The following is a 22,656-nucleotide window of genomic DNA, read 5'->3' as shown; positions in this document are numbered from 1 at the left end:
CTCCCCTTTGTTAGACCGAACCAGGCGTGACGTTAATTCGATACCCTCCTGGAGTCTATGATTCTTTGCCTTAGTCAGCAGTCCTCACTGCTGAGGCATATATTATTCCCTGATGTCTCCTGCTTTCTTGAATAATCAAATTCAGTATTTTGATAAAAATAGCAATTAAGGGAAAACTACCTCTTACCACAATACACTGAAACAGTCTTGGTAGAAGGCTGCTTTATTTAAAGAAAATATAGGATTTTCTGGAAAGAACACTGAAGCAACAAAAACACTTAAACTACTACTTATTAAAGTTATTTGACTAAATGACACTAAATACTTATGAACTCACCAGCATTTGTAAAAATGCTGATACTCGCTTTTCAAATAACTTGTAATCTCTGGTCAGCAATTAGACAGGTACATCCCCGGAGCTGCTGATGAAGATGGCTTAAGTACCTTGCTGCACTTTATATATTTTGTTGCTTGTATTACTTTGATACTATGTAATGTAACCATGTAAAATTATTACTATTAATGCAATGTTTTGTTGTACTTTGATTACTATATGCATGTGTTGTGATACTTGACAAGACGTCATCCACCCCAGAACGTTTCCGCCGTTCCGGTTTTGGGGTGTGACACTTAGGTGTTGTTTGTTTTTCCGAAGTGAAACTGTCTGAAGTCTGTGGACCACCTCTGCAGCCCTCTGCAGCAGAAGAGGTGGACCAAAGTGCTGCAGACTGTAATGAGAAGCATGTTTGTTTTTTTAACGGCTGCAGACTGCTGCAGATATTAAAAAAATTAAAATAAAATAATTTAATAAACTGATAATAGTTTTTTAATACCAAAAATTTAATAATTGTAATCTTAAAACATTGAAATAAAATTCAAACAACCAAATTAGTCTTACAATAACATTTTTAAATAAAATTCATACAACCAAACTTTAATAATTTTCATTCCATATTTTGCATCAATTGTTCGGCAATTTCATCTCTTAACTGAGTCGTATATTCACGATCCACTGCAGTACCATGTGTTGGAATCTCATCTTCATCATTATCAACGACTGCATTGTTCTTCCGAACCGAGACATTTGGTTTGTCATATCGTGCAAAAAACTCATCATGTAGTCCCTCTCTTCTTATGAAATTATGAAGCGCAATGCATGCTAGGGTAATGTTTCGTTGTGTAACCAATGAGAATGGTTTCATCCTCTTCAATATAGGGAATCGTGCTTTCAAGACACCAAAAGCACGCTCAATGACATTCCAAAGTTTTGCGTGTGCATGGTTAAATTTTTCTTTATTCGTTAATGCACGTCTTCGACGGAAATCTCCAAGCCAATACCTCACATTACGGTACGGTGCCATAAAACCTCGAATGTTTGCATAAGCGGCATCACAAAGATAATATTTATCTGTAAAAAAAAGTCATTTATTTTTTCAAGCTAAGATAAAACTATTTCAATAACCATAAATTTACATGGTGGTGGAAGCGGGAATGGTGCATGTGGATTTGCTAATGCTTCTGATAAAATTCTAGAATCGTGTGCTATCCCTTCCCAACCAGCCACAACAAACGTAAACATCATGTTGAAGTCACATATTGCCAATACGTTTTGGTAACAATCGCCTTTTCCCCTACTTCTATATAAATCCCGTTTGTTTGCAGGGAGAACATGTATCAAGGTGCCATCAAGTGCACTAACTGCTCCCTTGAACACCCGTCGTAGCCTCCTATTATGTCCTAGAATGTTTGGATTCGGATTAAAAGAAGTTGGCACTATAATGTCATGTGCGAAAAGCAACATTTTGTTCAACACTTCATGAAAAAACTTATGAACTGTTTGCTTTGAGTGTTGAAATCTCCGCTTGATAATCACATAACGTTGGTTATGACCGATCATCATCAAAAACACAGCCATCTTCTCCTCAACCGACACATGTTTGCTATCATTTAACGCGTAGTTTACTCTAAAATGAGCACATAGTCGGACAAATGATTCACGGGACATGTGTAGCACTTCAACACATTGTAGAGGATTACAGTGAAGTAACTCTAACGTAAATTCATGTCCCGTCATTTCTGAATCATTGTCCCGCACTCGTTTTACACCCCTTTTCCAAATGTAGCGGACGTACAAGTACATTAGAATTATGAGTAGTATCTTTTTGTCGTGATCCATTAGGAACCTATTAATCAACACAAGTACCAAATAACCACATACTACAAATAAAAAAATGTATAAAACTCAAGTACCAAATAACATTCAAGTATCAAATAACCACATACTACAAATAAAAAAAATATAAAACTCAAGTACCAAATAACATTCAAGTACCAAATAACCACATACTACAAATAACATCCAAGTACCAAATAACCAAAAAACATAACCACATAGTTCTAACACATGCAATTAAAACCTAAACAATTCAAATATGTAAACTTAATGGACAATCTTTTCATCCTTCAATACTCCTAAACTTGTAGCTTTCATCTCGATCCACCCTCTTAATATTTGTGGATCATTAGGCAAATTTACCCACATCTCTCTCATATTCATGGTCCCTCCAAAAATATGATAAGCAGCAAATCGTAGAGGGTCAACCGTGCCTAACTCGAGTAACTCTAGCTTCTCTAAACATTGGGGAATTGTTGGCCCTTGAGTCAAATGTCGTAGAGCTTTCTGCATCTCCAATGCTAAATCATCAGCAATAATAGAAGCTTTATGGGAGGCATTAGAAGGTGGCTCAGGTGAGGCACTAGCTCGAGGTATAGGAGTTGAGGGTTTAGCTCTTTTATTGGGGTTACCAAAAGGTGAAGCAGCAGAAGGTGGTGGCTGAGTGGTATGATTGGAAAAGATATCATCCTCATCTATGTTAATAAAAAGGGTGTCCATAAGTTGTAGTGGTGTGACATGGAAAGAAGATGATCCATGTCTCGATGGTGTTTGGGATGTGGCATAGCTGAGATTACCAGAGGCACTATTTCCATCAAAGAGTTCTGCACAAAGCTCTGGAAACAACAATGGGACAGTATTCTAAGAAGCGGCTTTCGGATGTCCCTAAACCCAATCAATGTAACAAAAGTAGTATAAGAATAAATGACAACTATATAAACAAAATACATATTAATATGTGTGTGTGTGTGTGTGTATATATATATATATATACCTTTTTAAAGTCCTCTCACTCCTCATTTGTTAGGTTAAAAGTGTTTGTTTGAGGATTGTAAAGGTTGCCAGTTTTGTTTTTCAAGTATAACCATCCCGTGTATTTGGCTTTAAGGTTGTCATAGGCACTTTTCAATTGTCTTTGACTCAAATCCACACCAAACTTTTCCTTAATGGTTGTTCCTAACTTGTTCCATGAATGTTTGTGCAAACTCAAACCTTTTCTACCCACATTTTGTACTTCTTCAATGCAAGTGTTCAGTAAGAATTTTGTTTGCTCATTGGTCCATGTATGTTTATCTACCATTGCTAATAAAAAAACCATATGGAATACATACTTTAGCACACATGACCTTATACCAATAACTTTCAGCATAATTACAACTTGTAATGATGAACATAATCAATTTCAACAAAGATTATTCATATTTCAGCAACAATTATGACACTTCAGCAACATTTTATGACATTTGAACAATATTACATGACGTTTCAGCAACAATTTGTGACATTTCAGCAACAATTTGTGACAATTCAGCAACAACTTGTGACATTTCAGCAATAATTAGTGACAATTCAGCAATATTTCATTACAATTAAGCAACAACATATGACATTTTAAGCACAAATTGAAGAAATTGGGGCAAGAACAAAGATTCAAGAACAACTATTTGATATAAGGCATGAACTATTTGATAAGATTAGCACCAACAAGCAAAATCAAAGATTCAACAACAAAAATCAAACAATTAGTATGAAGCATGAACAATGAAGTAAAACACCAATGAAGTTGCACAACAAAAATCGTTCATTGATTATTTTAAATCTGGTTCAAGTTTGATTGTTTGAGATCCCATGTTGTGATAGAGATTCTATTGACAAGCTTTAAAGGTAATCGATTCAGGTTCAAGACACAAACTAGAAAGGTTCAAGACAATCGCTGCCTTCAGCAGCCAAAAACGAAAAAAAACAAGAAAACTAACCTGGAAGGACGACCGACGGAAGAGGAGAGGCCGGTGGGGGTTGCGCCGGTGGGTGGTGGTTGCGCCGGTGATAACTGGGCTGAGAAGACGCGATGTCGAGTTGAGGTTAGAGAGCTCCTCACGATCGATTTGCTGGAAGAAAGGAGATGGCCGCTTTTTTTAGGGTTTAGTTTTGAAGAGGTTAGAAGCAATTTTCAAGTGTTGTCCCAAGCAGAGGACGAGAAGAGGTTTTTAATTTCGAAGGCTGTGAAAAAATAAACAGCTGCGGGAAAGAAAGTGTTGCGCGTGTGCTACGCCGCGCAGCACAAAGAGGTTTGAAGAGGTTTTTAATAAAGCAACTTGATCTGCATGCAAATTTTCAAGATCATCAGTAGTGAGCTGCTCTTGACGTTGTTCATCATGTCCCATGAGAGTTGCAGTAGCATCTCTAACGATGGTTCGAACTGGAACATGAGGACCTTCTTTAACGGATCTCCAGATAGATTCACCTTTTACTTTTCCAAGTAAAAAATTTTCCATTCTGACTTTCCAGTGATCATACTCTTCAACAACTAGCAGTGGGGCACGTGTAGGGCAACCCACGCTATTTGCTATTTGCATTGAGTACATTTGTTGAGAATTAGAAGCAGCCATTGAAGTTGAGATATCTTGAGCAAAAGTGGTATGTAGAAGAAATTTTATCCTGAACACATAAATGATCGAAATACCAAGGTAATCTCGAATCAACTATAATATGTTCTTATGGATTCAAAGGACAACCACTCAAGCTATGATACCAATTGTGAGAATGAGGAACTGATTGCGCATGGACAAGGTTTGAAAACTCAAACCTTGAGTTAATGCTTAATATCATTGTCTGCTTCTGATTATAAGTTCCAGTCAAGTCTGGCAAGACCAGTCAATACTTGAAGATGAAGATCAACAAAGTACTCCAAGTATTAAATATGAGACTTTGAGAATAATCAAAGTAAAGACAATAGATGAACATGTAGAATGTTTGAAAGAGTTTGATTTGAGAGAAAGATGCAAGTGAAGTAAATGTGAAAATATCTATCTTTAGAGGAAAAATATGTCTACTATTCTTGTCATTAAAAGCTCCTTATATAGGAGAAGGAGTTACATCGGATAAACCAAGTTACTTACATAGGACCGGATAAAGTGTTTACTTCTGACACTTCTGATTATCCATTTTGACAAAATAAACTAAGTCTTATGAAATGTTACATCAAGTAAAAGACAAAAATAATAAATGCAAGACGAAAAGATAAACTTTGAACAGCTTCTTCACTTCGGACATAGTCTTCCACTCTGGACACCATCAACACTTTGGACCACAAACTGATTTCGGATGCCATACCACTTCGGAACTAATACTGACTTTGGAACATACAAGGGGTAGTGATTGCTAGAGGTTCACTTTCAGGTTCCAATAGTGGGGCATGTTTTACTCATCTGGACGGGGCCCGTTATGGGAGTAAGGGTGGGGCCCGTTATGTGAATTGGGGTGGGCCCGTTTACTCATTGAGAAGGGCCCATTATGTGATATGTATATGCTTGGTATGTGGTAGTTTGGGGAACTCACTAAGCTTTGTACTTATGGTTTTCACTTTATGTTTTAGGTACTTCTGGTTCCAAGGGGAAGAGCTCGAGATGATTGCATCGCACACACCACATAGTTTCGCCTTTGTGATTTAATCTAATTTGAGATGATGTTTGATACACTTATTTTACTTTGATTTGTATTGATGATGTTTTCGAATAATGATTTTATTAAATTAAAAATGAAATTTTCGGGTCATATTTTTGGGACGTTACAATACTACTTGTTTGTTTTCTGTAAACAACACTTGAGCGTTGTAATATAAAAAATTATTTTGTTAGTTCATATTGTTATATTCATAAGTGTAATCACATTTGATGGATCCATGTTGAAAAATTATACTTAAAAAAACTTTCAATTATATGTGATTATGTTTGGTAATCACATGTGATTAATCAATGTTTAACAAGTATGTTTAATGTGATTATAATATTCATAACTTAAATCACACGTGATTGATTAATGTTGAAAAGTTATATTTAACAGAAAGTCTAATCATATGTGATTATGTTTAGTAATCACATGTGATTGATCCATGTTTAACAAGTATGTTTTAATGTGATTATTATATTCACAATTATAATCACATGTGATTGATCACTGTTGAAAAAGTATACTTAACAAGATTTTAATCATATATGATTATGTTTGATAATCACATGTGATTTATCAATTCTGAGCATGTGATTAATTAATGTGATTTTTCATAAGTGTTAATAACATATGCATAGCTTACTATTCGCTTCCTTATAAATTTGAAGAGCCATTCACCGAGAATTTCTTCATCAGATGTTAACTTTGTCTTCAAAGAAATGGCTCGTTCTTTATATGGAGACCTCCTTTTTCTACAGGATTTGTTTTTCTCTTTTTGCGAGATTCCTCCATGATATTTTCGTTCTTTGGAACTTCAGGGACGGTTTTTTTAAGCAACAATTTTAATTTTGGTTGGTTTTTAAGGTTGAATTTCTTCCACTACAACTTCCTTACCTTTGAGTTTTTGTTATTGAGTATTTTTCTATGATTTATATGTGATTATAATTGTTAAAAATATTATAATGATATGTGATTATAAATAAAATAAAATTAAATTTAAAATATAGATAATTACTTGTAATCACATGTGATTTAAAGTTTAAGAAACATTGAAATCATATGTGATTATAGTTATAAACGTATGATAGTGTACAAAACAAAAAAACAAGAAATATTACGTTTGGGGGTGTCAGCTTGCTTATCTTAAGATCATATGATGGTATGGAACTTCTCTCTTTATTTTCTTTGTATTCTATCATCGCCTTTTCGTAAATAAAAGTGACCTCATCGTCATTTAGCATTTGTGAGTCTTGGATTTGTTTTGTGTTAACAAGAATACTTGTGACAACATTTTGAATTGTTTTGTCAACAATTTTTGTATTTATATTTTCTATAAAAATCACACAAATGAAAAAAAATAGTATTCATCATCTATGGTTTTAAAAACTATACATTCGTCATATCATATATGCTTCAAAACCTATGGTTGTTTATGTGTATAGTTATATGTGATTTATGTAAGCTATATATGATCACATATGTTATAATCATATGTGATAATCACATGTGATTATAACAAAGGTTGTCACAATCATATGTGATTATAATCACATGTGATTTGTAACAAATATAATCATATGTGATTATAACATATGTAATCATGTATAATCATATGTGAATAAAATCAAAAATGATTTATAACAAAATATAATCATTGTGATTATAATATATGTAATTATATATAATCATACATGATTGATTACATATAACTATACACATATTATTAAAAACAGGTTAAGGGCTGTTTATTTTTATAATCATAGGATATCATAATCATTTGATCATTTGTTTTTATATTCATTTAATCAAATTTGATAAAATATAAATATTGATACATTTTTAAATAATTATATGTGATTATACAAAAACATATCAACTTTTGTAGACAATATTTATCATATAATTTAATCATATGTGATTATCAAATTATATCGAAAAGACTTTTAAATTTTACAACAACATAATTTGAAATTTTTAATACATAAATTACGAATGTATTCATTAATTTATAACATATTCTTCCCCTTCGCAACTGAATATTGTTATTTAATGATTTATAACACCTGATTGTAACATATTTTTCCCTTTTACAACTGAATATTACTATCTGATAATTAATACAATATTTTCGTTAGGTAATAATATTCAGTACCTTCTTCTTCTCCTACATTTTTTACCATCAATTATGTATATAAGTAATATAATGTTAATAATCATATATGATTGTATAAATATATTTTTAATAATCATACATAATTTTGAAATATATACTAATATTTACCTCCTCCAAAACATTGTACAAATATATTTTTTCTTTTTTCTTTATCAACATTCTTACCTTCTAGATTCTTCCCCTCCACACCTAAATATAATTAAAAAAAATTTATTAATCAATTGTAACTTGTAAAAAGATATTATATTGATATGTGAATATAATCACATATGATTATAACATATGTAGTCACATGTGATTACATTAGTATAAAAATGACATTTGGTTACACTTTTCCAAGACCGTCCAGCCACACTTTTTTCTAAAATTACGTCTAAAGGTTCTTCCTAAAATCTTGTCATTGTTTTAGCGACATTTTAAGTTGAATTTCATGACCATTGGTAATATAATTGAAACCTCTAGACACGCGTAAACATAAAAATTGTGACAATATTTAGGCACACTCGAACAATGTGGTCAAATGTCACAATATGTCATAGGTTTGTTAGATATATGGAAAAAATTGTGATGGGTTTTATAAAAATGATAGATTAATATATGTTCACATGAAGCAAATATTTATGTGCGTATATATTGGAGCATATATTGACATGTGAATTTAATGTAGCTAAAATGTAATATATGGCCACAATAATTTTTTTGGTGTCCATACGGTAGCATTTATTACACACTGATTAAGAGCAACGAAACAAGTTACTATAAGTATTTTATGGTCATGTTTCATTTATTATGTGTGTCTAAAAATGAATATTTGTCATGATAAAAGAGAAAATGTATAAGTATAAGTATGTTATAATCGTAGTTAAACTTGTTATGGTTGACTAAAAGGTAAATCATGTTCATGAAAAAGAAAATATGTGTGATTATAAGTAATTTGTTGTTACTTTATACAATTTGATGTATGTCTAAAAGTAAAACATAGTCATCATAAAAGAAAAAAAATAATTGTTTGTAAGAATTTAATGGTCACTAATTAAATTATTAAGTGTATAAAAGAAAAAAAATATGATTACATATAAAACATGTAACTCTGAGTATTTTGTTGTCACTTTTAAGAACACATGGTCATGATTTAATTTTTATGTGTGTTTAAAAGTAAGCAATAGTCATGATAAAAGAAAAATGATATGTTTGTTATTATTTTGTGGAAATTTATTCATTTCATAAGTGAGAGTATAAGTAAAAAAAATATTAATAATAATGATAATAAAACATGTGACCTTTAGTATTCTATGGCCACATTTTAAGGAAAAAACAACGATTATAAGTATTATATGGTTATGTTTTAATAAAAAAAACCTTGAACTACAAGTTGTTTATGGTGATGGTTTAAATTTTTATGTGCAATTAAAGTAAACAATCGTTGTGAAAAAAAGATGAAATGTATGACTATTAGTATTTCATGGTCACGGTTTAATTTTTATGTGTTAAAAATGAAGAATTTTCATTATAAAAGAAATTAAAACTTATGCATATAAGTATTTTACCATCATGTTGTACTTTATTGTGTGTCTAAAAGTGAATAATGTCTTATAATAATAATAAAAAAAACATGTGACAATAAGTACTTTTTTCCTATTGATAAGTACATTGGTATTTCTATTAAAATGATTAGTATGTGGATATTTCTATAAAAAAAATGATAAGTATGTTATAAATGATAAGATATCTTTCTACCTTTGTTATAAATGATAAGTACATTGCTATTTATGCTTAAAACTATAAGTACATTGTTATCTCTTTTCAGGTAGCGTTTGGTATATGAGACTGGACAATACTGAACGAAGTTGGATTGAACTGGATAGGATAGAACTGGACAAATAATTATTATAACGTTTGGTGATACTAGAACAGCACACAATAAAATATTTAAATTACTTAATTGTCCTTAATTGTTTACTAGGTTTTTTTTACTATATATTGTTACTATTACTTTTTACTATATAGTAATTACTTTTGAGAAATTCCATTCAATATTTAAAGTTTCACCCAAAAACTATATGGATAAAAAATTGATAAATACAAATACTTTATATAATAAAAAATAGAAAATTCTTTCATGTCTTCAAGATGTGCCCCTATAACTCATCAACCGCCACCATTATTTACTCCATCCATAAATGGTGCACTATTTCTATCCAAAAGATTATCATACCTCTATTGTTGAGCACCAATGGAAAAAATACACAAGCTTGATTAATTAGAAATGGAAAAATGATGTCTAATATCAAACCTGTGAATTATTTTTTTCTACAGTTCAAAATTTGTCTCGCCTGGGCCTTCATAATCAACTGAAATCACTTTTTATGGAGACAATGGTGATGATGAATCCCTAATGATGATGAAAAGAGAAGGGAGACAATGGTGATGATGAATAAAGAGAAAGGAGAAGTCCTCGGACATGATGAATAGGAAGAGGCGAGGTCTTATAAAAGATAAACAAGTACGTGAGTTTACAGGAATAGGGTATCGTTGTAAAAAGTAATATGTCCCAAGGAGTTCCACCCATCTAGGTGAGTTTCCAGTTCCAATCATGCCAAACGCTTCCAAAAAGAATTTTTTCTTATGTTATGTTTTGTCCAGTCCTACGTACCAAACACTACCTTAAACATGATAAGTGATTAGGGATTTACACTACAGAGAGGACAAAGGAACATGGAGGAACTGATAAAGACTCAATAACTAATTTGTTGGGGTAGATTTAGGAGAGGGGGGGGGGGGAGGGAGAAAAATATAATATTAACAAGGGAAATTGAAACTAATATTGGATATGTAAGTGAAAGTACACTGCTATTACACTTGTACAACACCAACAATTAGCATTGCAGTGAAATAGACATAACCAACAAATAATTCGACACCAATAGATCGTCAATGAAAATTTGAAACTTGATATTTTTTTTTCAATTAGTTAACTTCAAAGAATTCTCCAAAGTCAATCGTATTTGAATAAACAGTAGCAATGATTATTTCCAATACTACAAATACAATGAAAAAGCCAAATCCAACAGCACCAACCAAGCTGTGTAGAGTGTTTATGTATGAATTATACTCTAAAATTGAATCATATGCAAGAATAGTGAGTCAAGCTTGAAGAAACCACCAGATCCAGTATTAGTAGAAGCAAACAAGAAAAATAGGAGCATTCAGAAAGACTTATATATATTAGCACCTAATAGGGAATTTGTGTCATTCTTAATTTATGAAACAACAAGCATTGTTGTACTAGCCTATGACTAAAATTCAAAGTGTACATCAATTTTGGATAAAGACACTGACGAGAAGCTTTGTCATCAGTGTAGATTGATCACCAAAAAGTGTCATTTATATGGTAAATGTAACATCTCAAAAATCAGGATAAATTTTAACTTTTCAAAAACAACCCATTGACCATAAAGTGTGTACAAAATCATTGTTCCAAAAGTATAATCAAAATCAGAGTATCCCAAGATCCAATATCACAAAAACAAGAAGATGTACATGATCACGCCTTCGCTTTCCCACGATCATCTGAAGTACCTGAAAGAATAAACTGAAATCATAAACCAACGCCTAGTGAGTTCGCCAAGGTACCACCACACAACATACATGAGCCTTAAGCATGACTAGACCACCTTGCAGGCCTACAGACTATCTGGACCGCTCTCCGGGCCTTCAGCCTGACTAGACCGCCTTGCAGGCCTTCAATCTATCTGCGCTGCCCTGGGTGTCTTAGCCTTCAACACCAACTGGTCCATCTTAACCCATCAAACCATAACATGTCAACATATACAATAACAAACAATAATCAACAAACACAAGTGTCCTACAGATCTACCGGTCTAATCGCATAACCAGTGAACACATATCTCAGCATAACAATATGCAACAAAACAAGATATCTAATCCAATTGTCCAGCCTTGATGCCTTCAGCCTTGGTACCAGTCTAATCGCATAACCAGTGAACTCACCTCTCAGTCCAAACAAATAGTTGAATAGGTCTCTGCTCCGAATATCATCAATACCCGTCACCTATTAATCAAATAGTGACTAATCTTAAATACAACTCAAGTAGCCAAAATACCCTTAGGTCAAACTTGGTCAATTTCTGGTCAAATTCAAAAAGTCAAACATGGTCAACACAGCTGAGTACGCCCAACGTGCTCAGCTGGTACGCAAGGCGTATGCGAGGCTTGACCAAAACAGGTTGGTTGACATAGTACACCCGACGTACCTGGGTTGCGCCCAATATACATTGTCTTCACTCAAACCTTCCATTATAAGCTTATTCCTTAAGCTCTTTTGTCCAAATTCAAGATATAGCCCTAAACTAACGTCCTTAACCATAAAGTTGCCAAATTTATGGTCTCGTATGGCCAATAAGTGCCCAAACACAAAAACCCAAACTACTTAACCCATTAAGACCTTGTAACTCATGCATGGAAGGAATCTAACAATCAAGATTACATTTTTATGCTTCTAGATGCTTCAACACATCTGAAAGGACAACTTATATGGATTAGAGTAACCCATACTCATAATACCAAGCTTATGGGACCAAAAAAACACCACTTCATAACTAAACAAGATCTAAGAAACTCTTAATCAAGTTCAGAGCATTTTACCTCCAAATAATACCACATAATGTTGTTATTCTGGATCCAAAGAGTCCCATTCCTCCAAGATGATGTTCTCTTCTTCCTCTCTCCTTCAAGGTTACCGAAGCACACACAAAAAGCTCGAGAATACTCTAAAATGGATTAGGGTTTGCTTGGGGACGAAAGTGGGTTGGAGGCTGATGAAAGAATGTAGGTTGGGGACTTAAGGATGCTTAAATAGGGTCCAAACCCTAAAAGTTAGGGTTTGAGATTTTGGCACATACGCCTAACATACGCTATGTACGCCCAGCGTACGTGAGCTCCGCCCAATATTCACAAAATGCCAATATGGGCCATTTTGCAACACTTCTCATACATAAGGGCTAAAATACAAATAATATTCATACTTAGGGTTAATATCGGAAATACCTCATCATCGGGATGTTACGATAAATATAAGTTCTTACACTAAGTATCAGTTAACCACGAGATGTAATTAATTTGTTTGGATCAATGGATTCCAATTTGTAAATCTGGAAACAAAAAACCAATAAAGCTTCAACTATAACTACAAAAACACTACAAAGGAAATAAAATGGATTTGGGTCTAATTTATTTGATTTTAGGTATTCAAATCTAATTTTTCCCCTTATTTTTTGGATTGAATGTGCCATTGATGCCTTCCTCAATCGTGACAATAGAGGTAAGGTAGATCGGTGAAGGTTTCCAGCAAGGCGAAGCTTTGGTTAAGTGGTGGTGGGGCGTTAGACCGATGGTTGTGCATAGAACGACGAAGCAGGTTATAGGTGACTGAGAAATGCAACATAGAAGATGTGGAGCATCCATTGAGGTTTGGTGTGAGCGGGATCTAAGATCGATTTGCGGGTGGTGAGAGATTGGTCAAATTTTTGGGGGAACTTTGAAATCCAAACAATAGACAAAGTTTTGGGGGAGAGGGGTATGTTGGAAATATCCAATGGAATTAAAAATAAATGTCAAATTTTTAATTATTATTATTATTATTATTAACTTTATTATTATTTTTTTGTATTTTTATTATTTTTTATATCTGTGTAAATGTGTAAGTGTGTATATATATGTGTATGTGAATGTGTGAATATATGTGTAAGTGAAAAAAAAACGAAGCGGAAAAAACGACGTTCGTGCCAGAAAAAACAAAAAGAAGAAAAGAACCTATTAGCAAGAACTCTTTTGAGCTGGAGATGTTTTGTGATATTAAACAAAAATAGCATAGTTGAGGGAATACTCAAGCAATTGTGATATAAATATGTTATTATAAAACAAATAACAAAAAAATACTATTTTTGGAATATAATTAATAAATTTAAAACTATATTTATGATAATTTGCAACTAATAAATAAAAAACATTAATGAAATGTGTGAGTCTGTGTGTGGATGTGTATAAGGGTCTAGGTGGGAGTACGGTGATGTAGGTATAGGTATGGGTGGGTCAAAGTGGATATAAGGGGTGTTGGTGGCGATATGATTATATGTGTGAGTAGGGGTGAGGTGGGTGAATATATATGTGGATTTGGGATAGGGTAGGGTAGGGCAGGTGTTGGTGTAGGTTTGTATGTCAGGGTGTATGGTTGTGGTGGCACTTAGCATTTAGGGGTGGGTGTTGGGTGTAAGTGTAAGTAGGGGTGCTTGGGTGGGTATAAGAATATAATGTAGGGGTGCAAGTATGTGTTGATATACATATATGTAAAGGTGGGTTTGGGTACGACTGGTTGGATATAGGGATATGAGATATGGCAGGGTGTACGTGTTTGTTATAGGTGTGGATAAGAGACTTATGGCGAGCGAATTATAGTTTAAGGCTTAAGGCTTATGACATATGGTTTATGCTTTGGTCTTAGGTGTAAGGCTAATGGTTAATGGTTAAGGTCTTAAGGATTATCGATTATAACATATAAATTAGGGCTCAGGGCTTAAGACACATGACATATGACGTATCTTAGGGAACATGTGTTAATGGCTTATGACTTAAGAATTATGGTTCATGGCTTATAGTTGATGGATTAGGGCTTAAAGTTTATGACTTATGGCTTAGGGATTACGACTTATTTGAGTTATTACATAATCCATAAGTCATAAGCCATAAGCCATAAGCCATAAGCCATAAGCCAAAAGTCATAATTGTTAAGCACTAAACTATAAGTCATAAGCCATAATCCATAAGCCTTGAACCATAAGCCATTAGCCTTGAACTATAATCCATAAGCCTTATTGCTCATGGTTTAAGGCTTACCTCTCATGGATTATGTCTTACGGCTTAAGGCATATTGCTTAATGCTTAATCCATAAACCAAAAGTCATAAGCATTAAGACTTAAGCCATAAACCATAAACTTTCAAGGTTAGGTACTAGTGAATCATTACATTATACCACATGAAAAGTAGCAAGTTCATGGTGTAAATGCTTATGGCATATGGCTTATTGCTTATGGATTATAGCTTATAACTTAGGGATTTTGCCTTAGGACTTAGTTCTTAAGGAATATGACTTATGGCTTAGTTCTTAAGTCATATAACATATGGATTGAAGTTGATGGATTTTGGTTTAAGGTTGAGGGCATATGGATTAAAGAACATGGTTTATGGCTTATAACTTAGGGCTTAGTTCTTAAAACCTATATATTTTGGATTATGACATTTGACTAAAGACTTATGGTTCAAAGCTTGTGACTTAGGGCTTATGGCTCATGGGCGTATCTACTAAGGCTAAAGGTAGGTCATAGGACCTACCTAAATTTTCAATTTCATTTAGAATATATATAGCAAAAAAATTAGAAACTATCTTATAAAAAGTAAAGAACCTACCTTGAGTTTGTTTTTTTAATGTCTTAAAAAAACATTTTAAAAGTAGAAAAAAGCAAGTTACTATGGACAATTTATTATTTTAAATTATGAGATTGATAACAAAAAGTTAACCACTCTTAATCGACACTCTCAAAATATCAATAGATAAATAAATTGCCCTAATGAAAAGAAGTCCACATGCCTTAACTTTTACTGATTCTTTAACTTTTACAATCCAAAAATATAATTAAATAAACTAAAAGTGAAAAATAAAAAATCCCAATCGTGCATTTCACACATTTGTTTGCCGCTTTAGAATTGATGTAGACATAGTTAAAGACTTGCATTCTCCGTTCACCGTTTTACCAATGGAGTAATAATCCACTAATGTTTCATTAAACCATACGGGTTTTTTCTAGTTATATTTCAATCAGTTTTTAAAAAATTTTAAACGGTGGTACCTGATTGGTTTTAATCGGCTAAACTATATAGTTTTTTTTATTAAGGTAAACGACCTAATCCGACCCAAATCCCACAAGTGTTGTTGATTTTTTTTATTGGCTACACTTAATTTGGAAACATCATGATTTTTTGTCTAGATTCTCCAATGTTATAGTTTAATGTTTAAGCTTAGCATTTATGGCTTATTCCATATAGATTATTGTGACTTATTCCGTATAGATTACACAAATAATGTACATGGTTTCGTCTAACTTGTGTATTTCAATTGTCTTTTGTTTTTTTACAATCGGAACGTTCGTTATGATTTTTGTTCCTATGAAATAATTATAACTAGGAGAAGCTCCACACTTTGCGGCGGGCAAGGGAGGTCAGTGTACATATGGAACAATGTTTACCTACAAAACCATTTTATAAGTTTTTTAAAGAAAATTCGCATACATACAATCAGAGTAGGAAGTTATAAATATTTCACACTAAAACATGAAAGGATGGTATAATACAATGAACATGATAGGAAAAAAATAATGAGAAACAATGTTGCAATGAATGTTGGATAGTATAACACACTAATTAATAAGTACAAAATTGTTGATTCTTTATGTCTTCTTGCTCTTTAATCGTTGCTTTTAGGGTAAAAAAAGTTGAAAGTACAATGTTATATCCAAAAACGAAACCTTTATGCAAAAATAATCTGGTTACTAATGCACGAATTCCTTCATCTCCTATAGACTGCTCAGGCAATAAAAAAATCCTGCATTTTTATATGTGGTTAAATAATTTTAGCCAACAATCTGTTAGTATTAGTTACAAAAAAGAAAGGAATTCACTATATGCAGCCAATGTTTCATCCAATGATAAACCTCTGCAATAAAGGGGCGACTTCATCTAACAGGTACTTTGATACTGTTCAACACCAATGTAAAGTTTTTCAAAGAAAATTAAAGTTTCAACAATGAAAAAGAAAAAGATAAATAACAAAGTTGATTTATTTTGTTGATATAAAAAGATGTATTTCAACAACTAACTAATACTATAGTATACGTAAAGGAGTCTGACCTTGGAACTTGTTTCTGAAATTTTCATATAATTATTAGGGGTAAAATTGTAAAAATATCTCAAAACATATATGCTAATGTCATCTAAGTGAATCATGATATATCCATCCATTGCAGCAATTCATTCTGATGAAGTTACACACTTTTGAGAAGGAGATGGAACACAATTTAAGGCTTCTGTAGATAGGTGTCTGGTAAGATGCAACATAGCTCCTCTCTCTTGGTAATCCATGTACAGAATATCTGAAACACAAATTTGTAAAATCAATATATGAAATGACAGACACAAATTTTTAAAATCATAACTTTGCTATAAATTCAAATTGTACATGTTACCGAATTATGGTTTCTTTGGTAATCCGGAAGAGCTGAAACATAAACTTGTAAAATGAATATATGCAGACACATACTCACATACACACTTTCAGCAAATATGAACATATATGTAATAGAAACTGAAAAAAACTGATAATTTACCTTTGATTTTTTTGTCGATATTAGGATAGAGAGGTGAACCATAGAAGGTGTAAAAATTTTCATTAAAAACTGAATTTGAATAACTCGATAAATTCAAAAGGTGGGTTTCAAGCAAACGTACTGCTCCAGTCGTAGAACCTCCTGTGTTGCCATCAAATAAGCAACATAAAATGGAGATGATGGTGGAGACGGTGGTGGACTAGGCAGTGAACAGTGACGTTGTAGCCGACCGATGGCGAAATCTACGATGTCGAAACCTTTTCATGGAACAGGAGAAGAAAAAGGGGTAGAAGATTTAATGGGGGTGAGGTGGTTTTAGGGCTTTTTGATCAAAACAGACCAGGCGACGACCTCCAATCCATTTAGAAATTGATAAGGCCGAAGACGGAGAAGAAGCAACGGGAGTCTTCACACTCATCTTCGATCTCTATCTTGTATCTTTACCAAACAATCAAAAAGTTGATTTATGAAGGTGGTAAACCGTAATCAGTATTGTCATGATTTTGGGGGTAGAAGGAATGAAGAGGGAGAAAGAAAATGTCAAAATGGTATATCCTAGTGGTGAAGCCAGTGGAAAGGGTTGCATTTGCATCTTATTGGAGCTGGGGGAGGTGGGAACTACCAAAGGGAAAATACCGGTCATAGTAAAAATATGGGAGGGAATTTCAAATTTTAGGCATGAAAAATGACATTTCGGGTATAGACATGCATTCCGCGGACGACCCTCTGTGGACCTCTACGGAACAATGAAATCTTCACGGAATTTGAAATGTTGTACTTTTTTATTAATTAAATATTGGTATGTATAGATATCTCCGCGGAGACATTAAGCCATCCGCAGAGGGATTGGTTTGGTTGTTCATTAAAGCCTCCGCAGAGGAGGTGACGAGATGCTCCGCAGAGGCCTTAAATTCTCCGTGGAAAAGGTGGTTGTAAGGCTATTAGTGACGGTTTTTTGTGATATAAACGATTTTTTTTTTCATTTTTTAGACCCATTTGCGATATTAGGTCGATTTTAGTGTTAGAAATTTGTTTTCAAAGAAATTATGAGTTTTGTTATTTTATGTATGGAGGGTTTTTGGCAGATGAGTAATGAGATTAACACCTACATTAGACCAAAGTTTAACAAATTAGGTTTACTGCTTCCGTCAAATTTTCATCGTCGAATATTGTTCGATTTGGTCAAAAGTAAGGCTAATGCATTTAATAGTAATATATCATTGTCATTTCAACACCCGGTTCAAGAGTGTGTTATGAATATTGTAGCCGAAGCAGATGTTCATCAACTCATAAATGTAATTTCTGAAACAAAGAAGATTGTGCATTTGTATTTGGAGGGTGCTTGAGGGATGGGTCGAACATACATAATCGGTTGACAACATACAATGTTTATTGTATCTGATAATGTTGAAGAGTGTCCACAAGAAGAAACTATGGCAGTGAATACAGTGGAAGAAGAAAATTTATATGAGTTTGGAAGACTGCGTTACAAAACTTTGTAAGACGATGAAGAGTCAAATGAAGGCTGGTCAGAAGATGAGTTCACACACGGAAAAAAAAGCTTCAGACATCTTTTATGGTATGCCTCCCATACCTGATTTTCCTGATCTTATTCTTGAACCTGGACCATTTCACAGTTTAGGTCCAAATGATGATATGTTTTTTTTTGTCAAACATATGATAACAAACAACAACTAATATTTGCTTTGCGTCTTTAAGCAACTAGAGAAAAGTTTTAGTTTAAGACCAAACATTCTAACAAATACCGTTATGAGGGGTATTGTGAAATTGAGAACTGTACTTGGCGTTTATATGCAAAACGCATTAATCCCACAGATGAATTTGAAATCGGGACTTTGAACAACATGTACACATGTTCCTCATTACAGATACACCCAAATCATAAGCACGCAAATAAAAAATTCATGGGTACTATATTGCATGAGATTATGGGAAAAACTCGTTCCAAGGTTTGGAGGCATAATGAAATACCATACAATACATATAAATCACATACTGGGCCTTGCCCACTGCATCAGACCGAGGTCTGGAACTAGCTGCATCGGACCGAAGTCCGGAACTGACTGGGACCTTGTCCCCTGCATCGGACCAGAGTCCGGAACTAACTGCATCGGACCGAAGTCCGGAACTAACTGCATCGGACCGAAGTCCGGAACTGACTGATCATGACATAGCATAACACATAACAACTATTATAATCACATATAATGCATACTGCATCGGACCGAAGTCCGGAACACATACTCGAATATGCTTGAATCACAAAGACATCAAGCACTCTAGCTACTGCATCAGACTAAAGACCAGAACTACTGATAATTACACGGGCCGGCATTGCGGCCGTAGACCCATTCCTACTGAAGGGAAACTCACCTCGTGAACTGGCTGCTGAGTGTATGGCTCTGGAAGCTAGCTGTTGCTGCTCCGGTATCTCCCCGGCTACAAGTCCATAAACACACTCAATCAAATACTAAACACTGCACTGGGTAAAATGACTCTTTTACCCTTGGCCAAAGTCAACTCTCAGACAAAGTCAAATATCGGTCAAAGTCAACCCACAGTTGACCTGACTCGCCGAGTTGGGCCGCCAACTCGCCGAGTCCCTATTCTCACTCCTCGACCCTACCTGCTGCTACTCGTCGAGCATGGCATCGACTCGACGAGTACTCATTCGATCCAAGAACGTAGACAATCTTCATCCGACTCGCCGAGTCATATGAACAACTCGACGAGTTGTTCTTGAGCTTAAGAAGATTGCCCTGGACTCGTTGAGTTGTATGAACAACTCGCCGAGTCCCTCCATTACTGAGTCTACCCTCGAACTCGCTGAGTCCACTCCACAACTCACTGGGCCCACTCGACATCGCTCAAAAGGAAGAAATCGGGGACTCGCGACTCGACTCGCCGAGTCGTTCTTCCGACTCGCCGAGTCACCGCCATGCAACTATTCTACACTCGATTCTGCTCAAATCCAATACATACAAATGATAGATCTGGGTCCAATAAGCTGATTTACCACGTAAAGTTTCCAACTTTACGTGTACAAACACATGAACAAGGGAATAAAGGCTAAAAAGGCACTTAAAAGGGTAGATCTAGGGTTATGATGCACAATGGCTCCATAAAGACAATAGATCTGGACTCTAAAACCCCTAAATGAACAGATCTATGGATATCTCGACATACAATGGCTTCCATATCAACATAAGGCTTGAGAAAAGCATCAACTAGATCTAAAGGGGATTTTAAAGCATAAAAGGGAAGGAAATCTGAAGAATACCTCAAAGAACTCTTGCTTTCCCTTGAATCTTCGCTTGACACTTCTTCTCCTTGCTCCTTCCTTCTTCTCCTTCTTCAAGCCTTCACAATTAGCACACCAAATCACTTAGAACACTCAAGAACGAATTAGGGTTTTTCTCACAGCTTTAGAGGGTGAAGGAGGCGAGATTGGGGGCTATAAGGTGGCTTAAATAGTGAGCAACCCGGGGATTTAGGGTTTCTCCCAGACGGACAGACTCGCCGAGTCCAGAATATGGACTCGCCGAGTCGCCAGCTAACACGTGCTCGAAATCCCGACCCTACTCGGCGAGTCAGGCTATGAACTTGCCGAGTCCCTTTACAAAACTTCAAAATAAATACCAAGGAATCATCATACCGGAAACGGGTCGTTACAATTCTCCCCCACTTATCTCAGACTTCGTCCTCGAAGTCTGCTACGGCTGAATCTGCAAGTATCTCTGGGTAGTGCTCCCTCATCTCCTCCTCAGCCTCCCACGTCCACTCAGACCCCTTCCGGTGCTGCCACTTCACCTTCACTAACTGAATTACCTTGTTCCTCAAGGTCTTGGTCTTCCGGTCCAGAATCGCGACCGGCCTCTCAATATAATTCAGGTTACTATCAACCTGAATATCCTCTAGGGGAACGACTGCTGATTCATCCACCAAACACTTCCTCAACTGCGACACATGGAAAGTGTTGTGGATCTGACTAAGCTCCTCAGGAAGATCTAACTGATAAGCAACCCGACCCACTCGGGCCAAAACCCTGAAAGGACCAATAAATCTGGGGCCCAACTTGCCCCTCTTCCGGAACCTGATGACACCCTTCCAAGGTGAGACCTTCAGAAGGACCATATCCCCCACCTGGAACTCCAAGTCCGAACGCCTCCTATCGGCGTAACTTTTCTGCCGACTCTGAGCAGTCTGCAGTCTACTACGGACCTGCTGGATCAACTCGGTCGTCTTGAGCACCACCTCCATGCTCCCGATGACCCGCTGACCGACCTCGCCCCAACAAATCGGGGTCCTACACTTCCTCCCATACAACATCTCAAAGGGAGGTCGGTCAATGCTCGCATGATAACTATTGTTATACGAGAATTCCGCTAACGGAAGATACGCATCCCAACTGCCACCGAAATCTAGGACACATGCCCTAAGCATATCCTCAAGAGTCTGAATCGTCCTCTCGCTCTGCCCGTCTGTCTGAGGGTGGAAAGCGGTGCTGAAATGGAGACGAGTACCCATCTCGTCGTGGAACCGCTTCCAGAACCTGGATGTGAAACGGACATCTCGGTCAGACACCACCGATACCGGCACTCCATGATGTGCCACAATCTCTCGCACATAGATATCGGCTAACTTCTCCGCCGATATACTCTCCTGGATCGGAATAAAATGGGCACTCTTCGTCAACCGATCCACTACTACCCATATCGAATCCACTCCTCGTGCGGTCCTGGGAAGCTTGGTGACAAAATCCATGGTGATGTCCTCCCATTTCCACACGGGAATGTCTAACGGCTGCATCCTGCCATGAGGTCTCTGGTGCTCTGCCTTGACCTTCCGGCAGGTCAGGCATCTCTCGACGTACCAGGCGACGTCCCGCTTCATACAGGGCCACCAATAATCAGGTCGAAGATCTCGATACATCTTCGTCGCCCCTGGGTGGATAGAAAACCGAGACTTATGAGCCTCATCCATCAACACTTGCCGTACTCCACCCCAGTACGGTACCCACACTCTCCCGTGAAGCGTCAGCAAACCACGACTATCATAATCAAACGAGGCAACTCGGCCCACGATTCTCTCACACTTCTGTCGTTCCTCCTTGAGACCCTCTACCTGAGCCTCCTTGATCCGCTCCAACAACAGAGTGATCACT

The 22,656-nt window shown here is 35.5% G+C and overlaps 1 protein-coding gene and 1 long non-coding RNA gene across 2 annotated transcripts; both read right to left on the bottom strand.

The window, feature by feature from the left end:
* Nucleotides 1-944: 944 nt before the first annotated feature.
* Nucleotides 945-2,074, bottom strand: LOC111913370 (uncharacterized). Its single transcript, XM_023909091.2, has 2 exons — nt 1,474-2,074; nt 945-1,408 (listed from the first exon to the last, which is right to left on the bottom strand). Exons 1-2 carry the CDS (start codon nt 2,072-2,074, stop codon nt 945-947), a joined length of 1,065 nt encoding a protein of 354 aa, XP_023764859.2.
* Nucleotides 2,075-16,374: 14,300 nt separating this feature from the next.
* On the bottom strand, nt 16,375-18,056 carry LOC111913352 (uncharacterized). The gene is made up of 2 exons (XR_006188252.1): nt 17,472-18,056; nt 16,375-17,362 (listed from the first exon to the last, which is right to left on the bottom strand). It is a non-coding gene; the product is annotated as an uncharacterized LOC111913352 (long non-coding RNA).
* Nucleotides 18,057-22,656: the final 4,600 nt, after the last annotated feature.

This window comes from Lactuca sativa, chromosome 2, assembly GCF_002870075.4.
Source record: "Lactuca sativa cultivar Salinas chromosome 2, Lsat_Salinas_v11, whole genome shotgun sequence".
In the NCBI taxonomy this organism is placed as follows: domain Eukaryota; kingdom Viridiplantae; phylum Streptophyta; class Magnoliopsida; order Asterales; family Asteraceae; genus Lactuca; species Lactuca sativa.
Note: the sequence above shows the minus strand (reverse complement) of the source record. Positions and strands in the feature narration are given on the sequence as shown.

Coding starts and splice junctions, on each gene's coding strand:
- LOC111913370 (XM_023909091.2), bottom strand. CDS start 2,074: ATGACGGGACATGAATTTACGTTAGAGTTACTTCACTGTAATCCTCTA. Junction 1,409..1,473: donor ATTCCCGCTTCCACCACCAT/GTAAATTTATGG, acceptor TTTTTTTTACAG/ATAAATATTATCTTTGTGAT.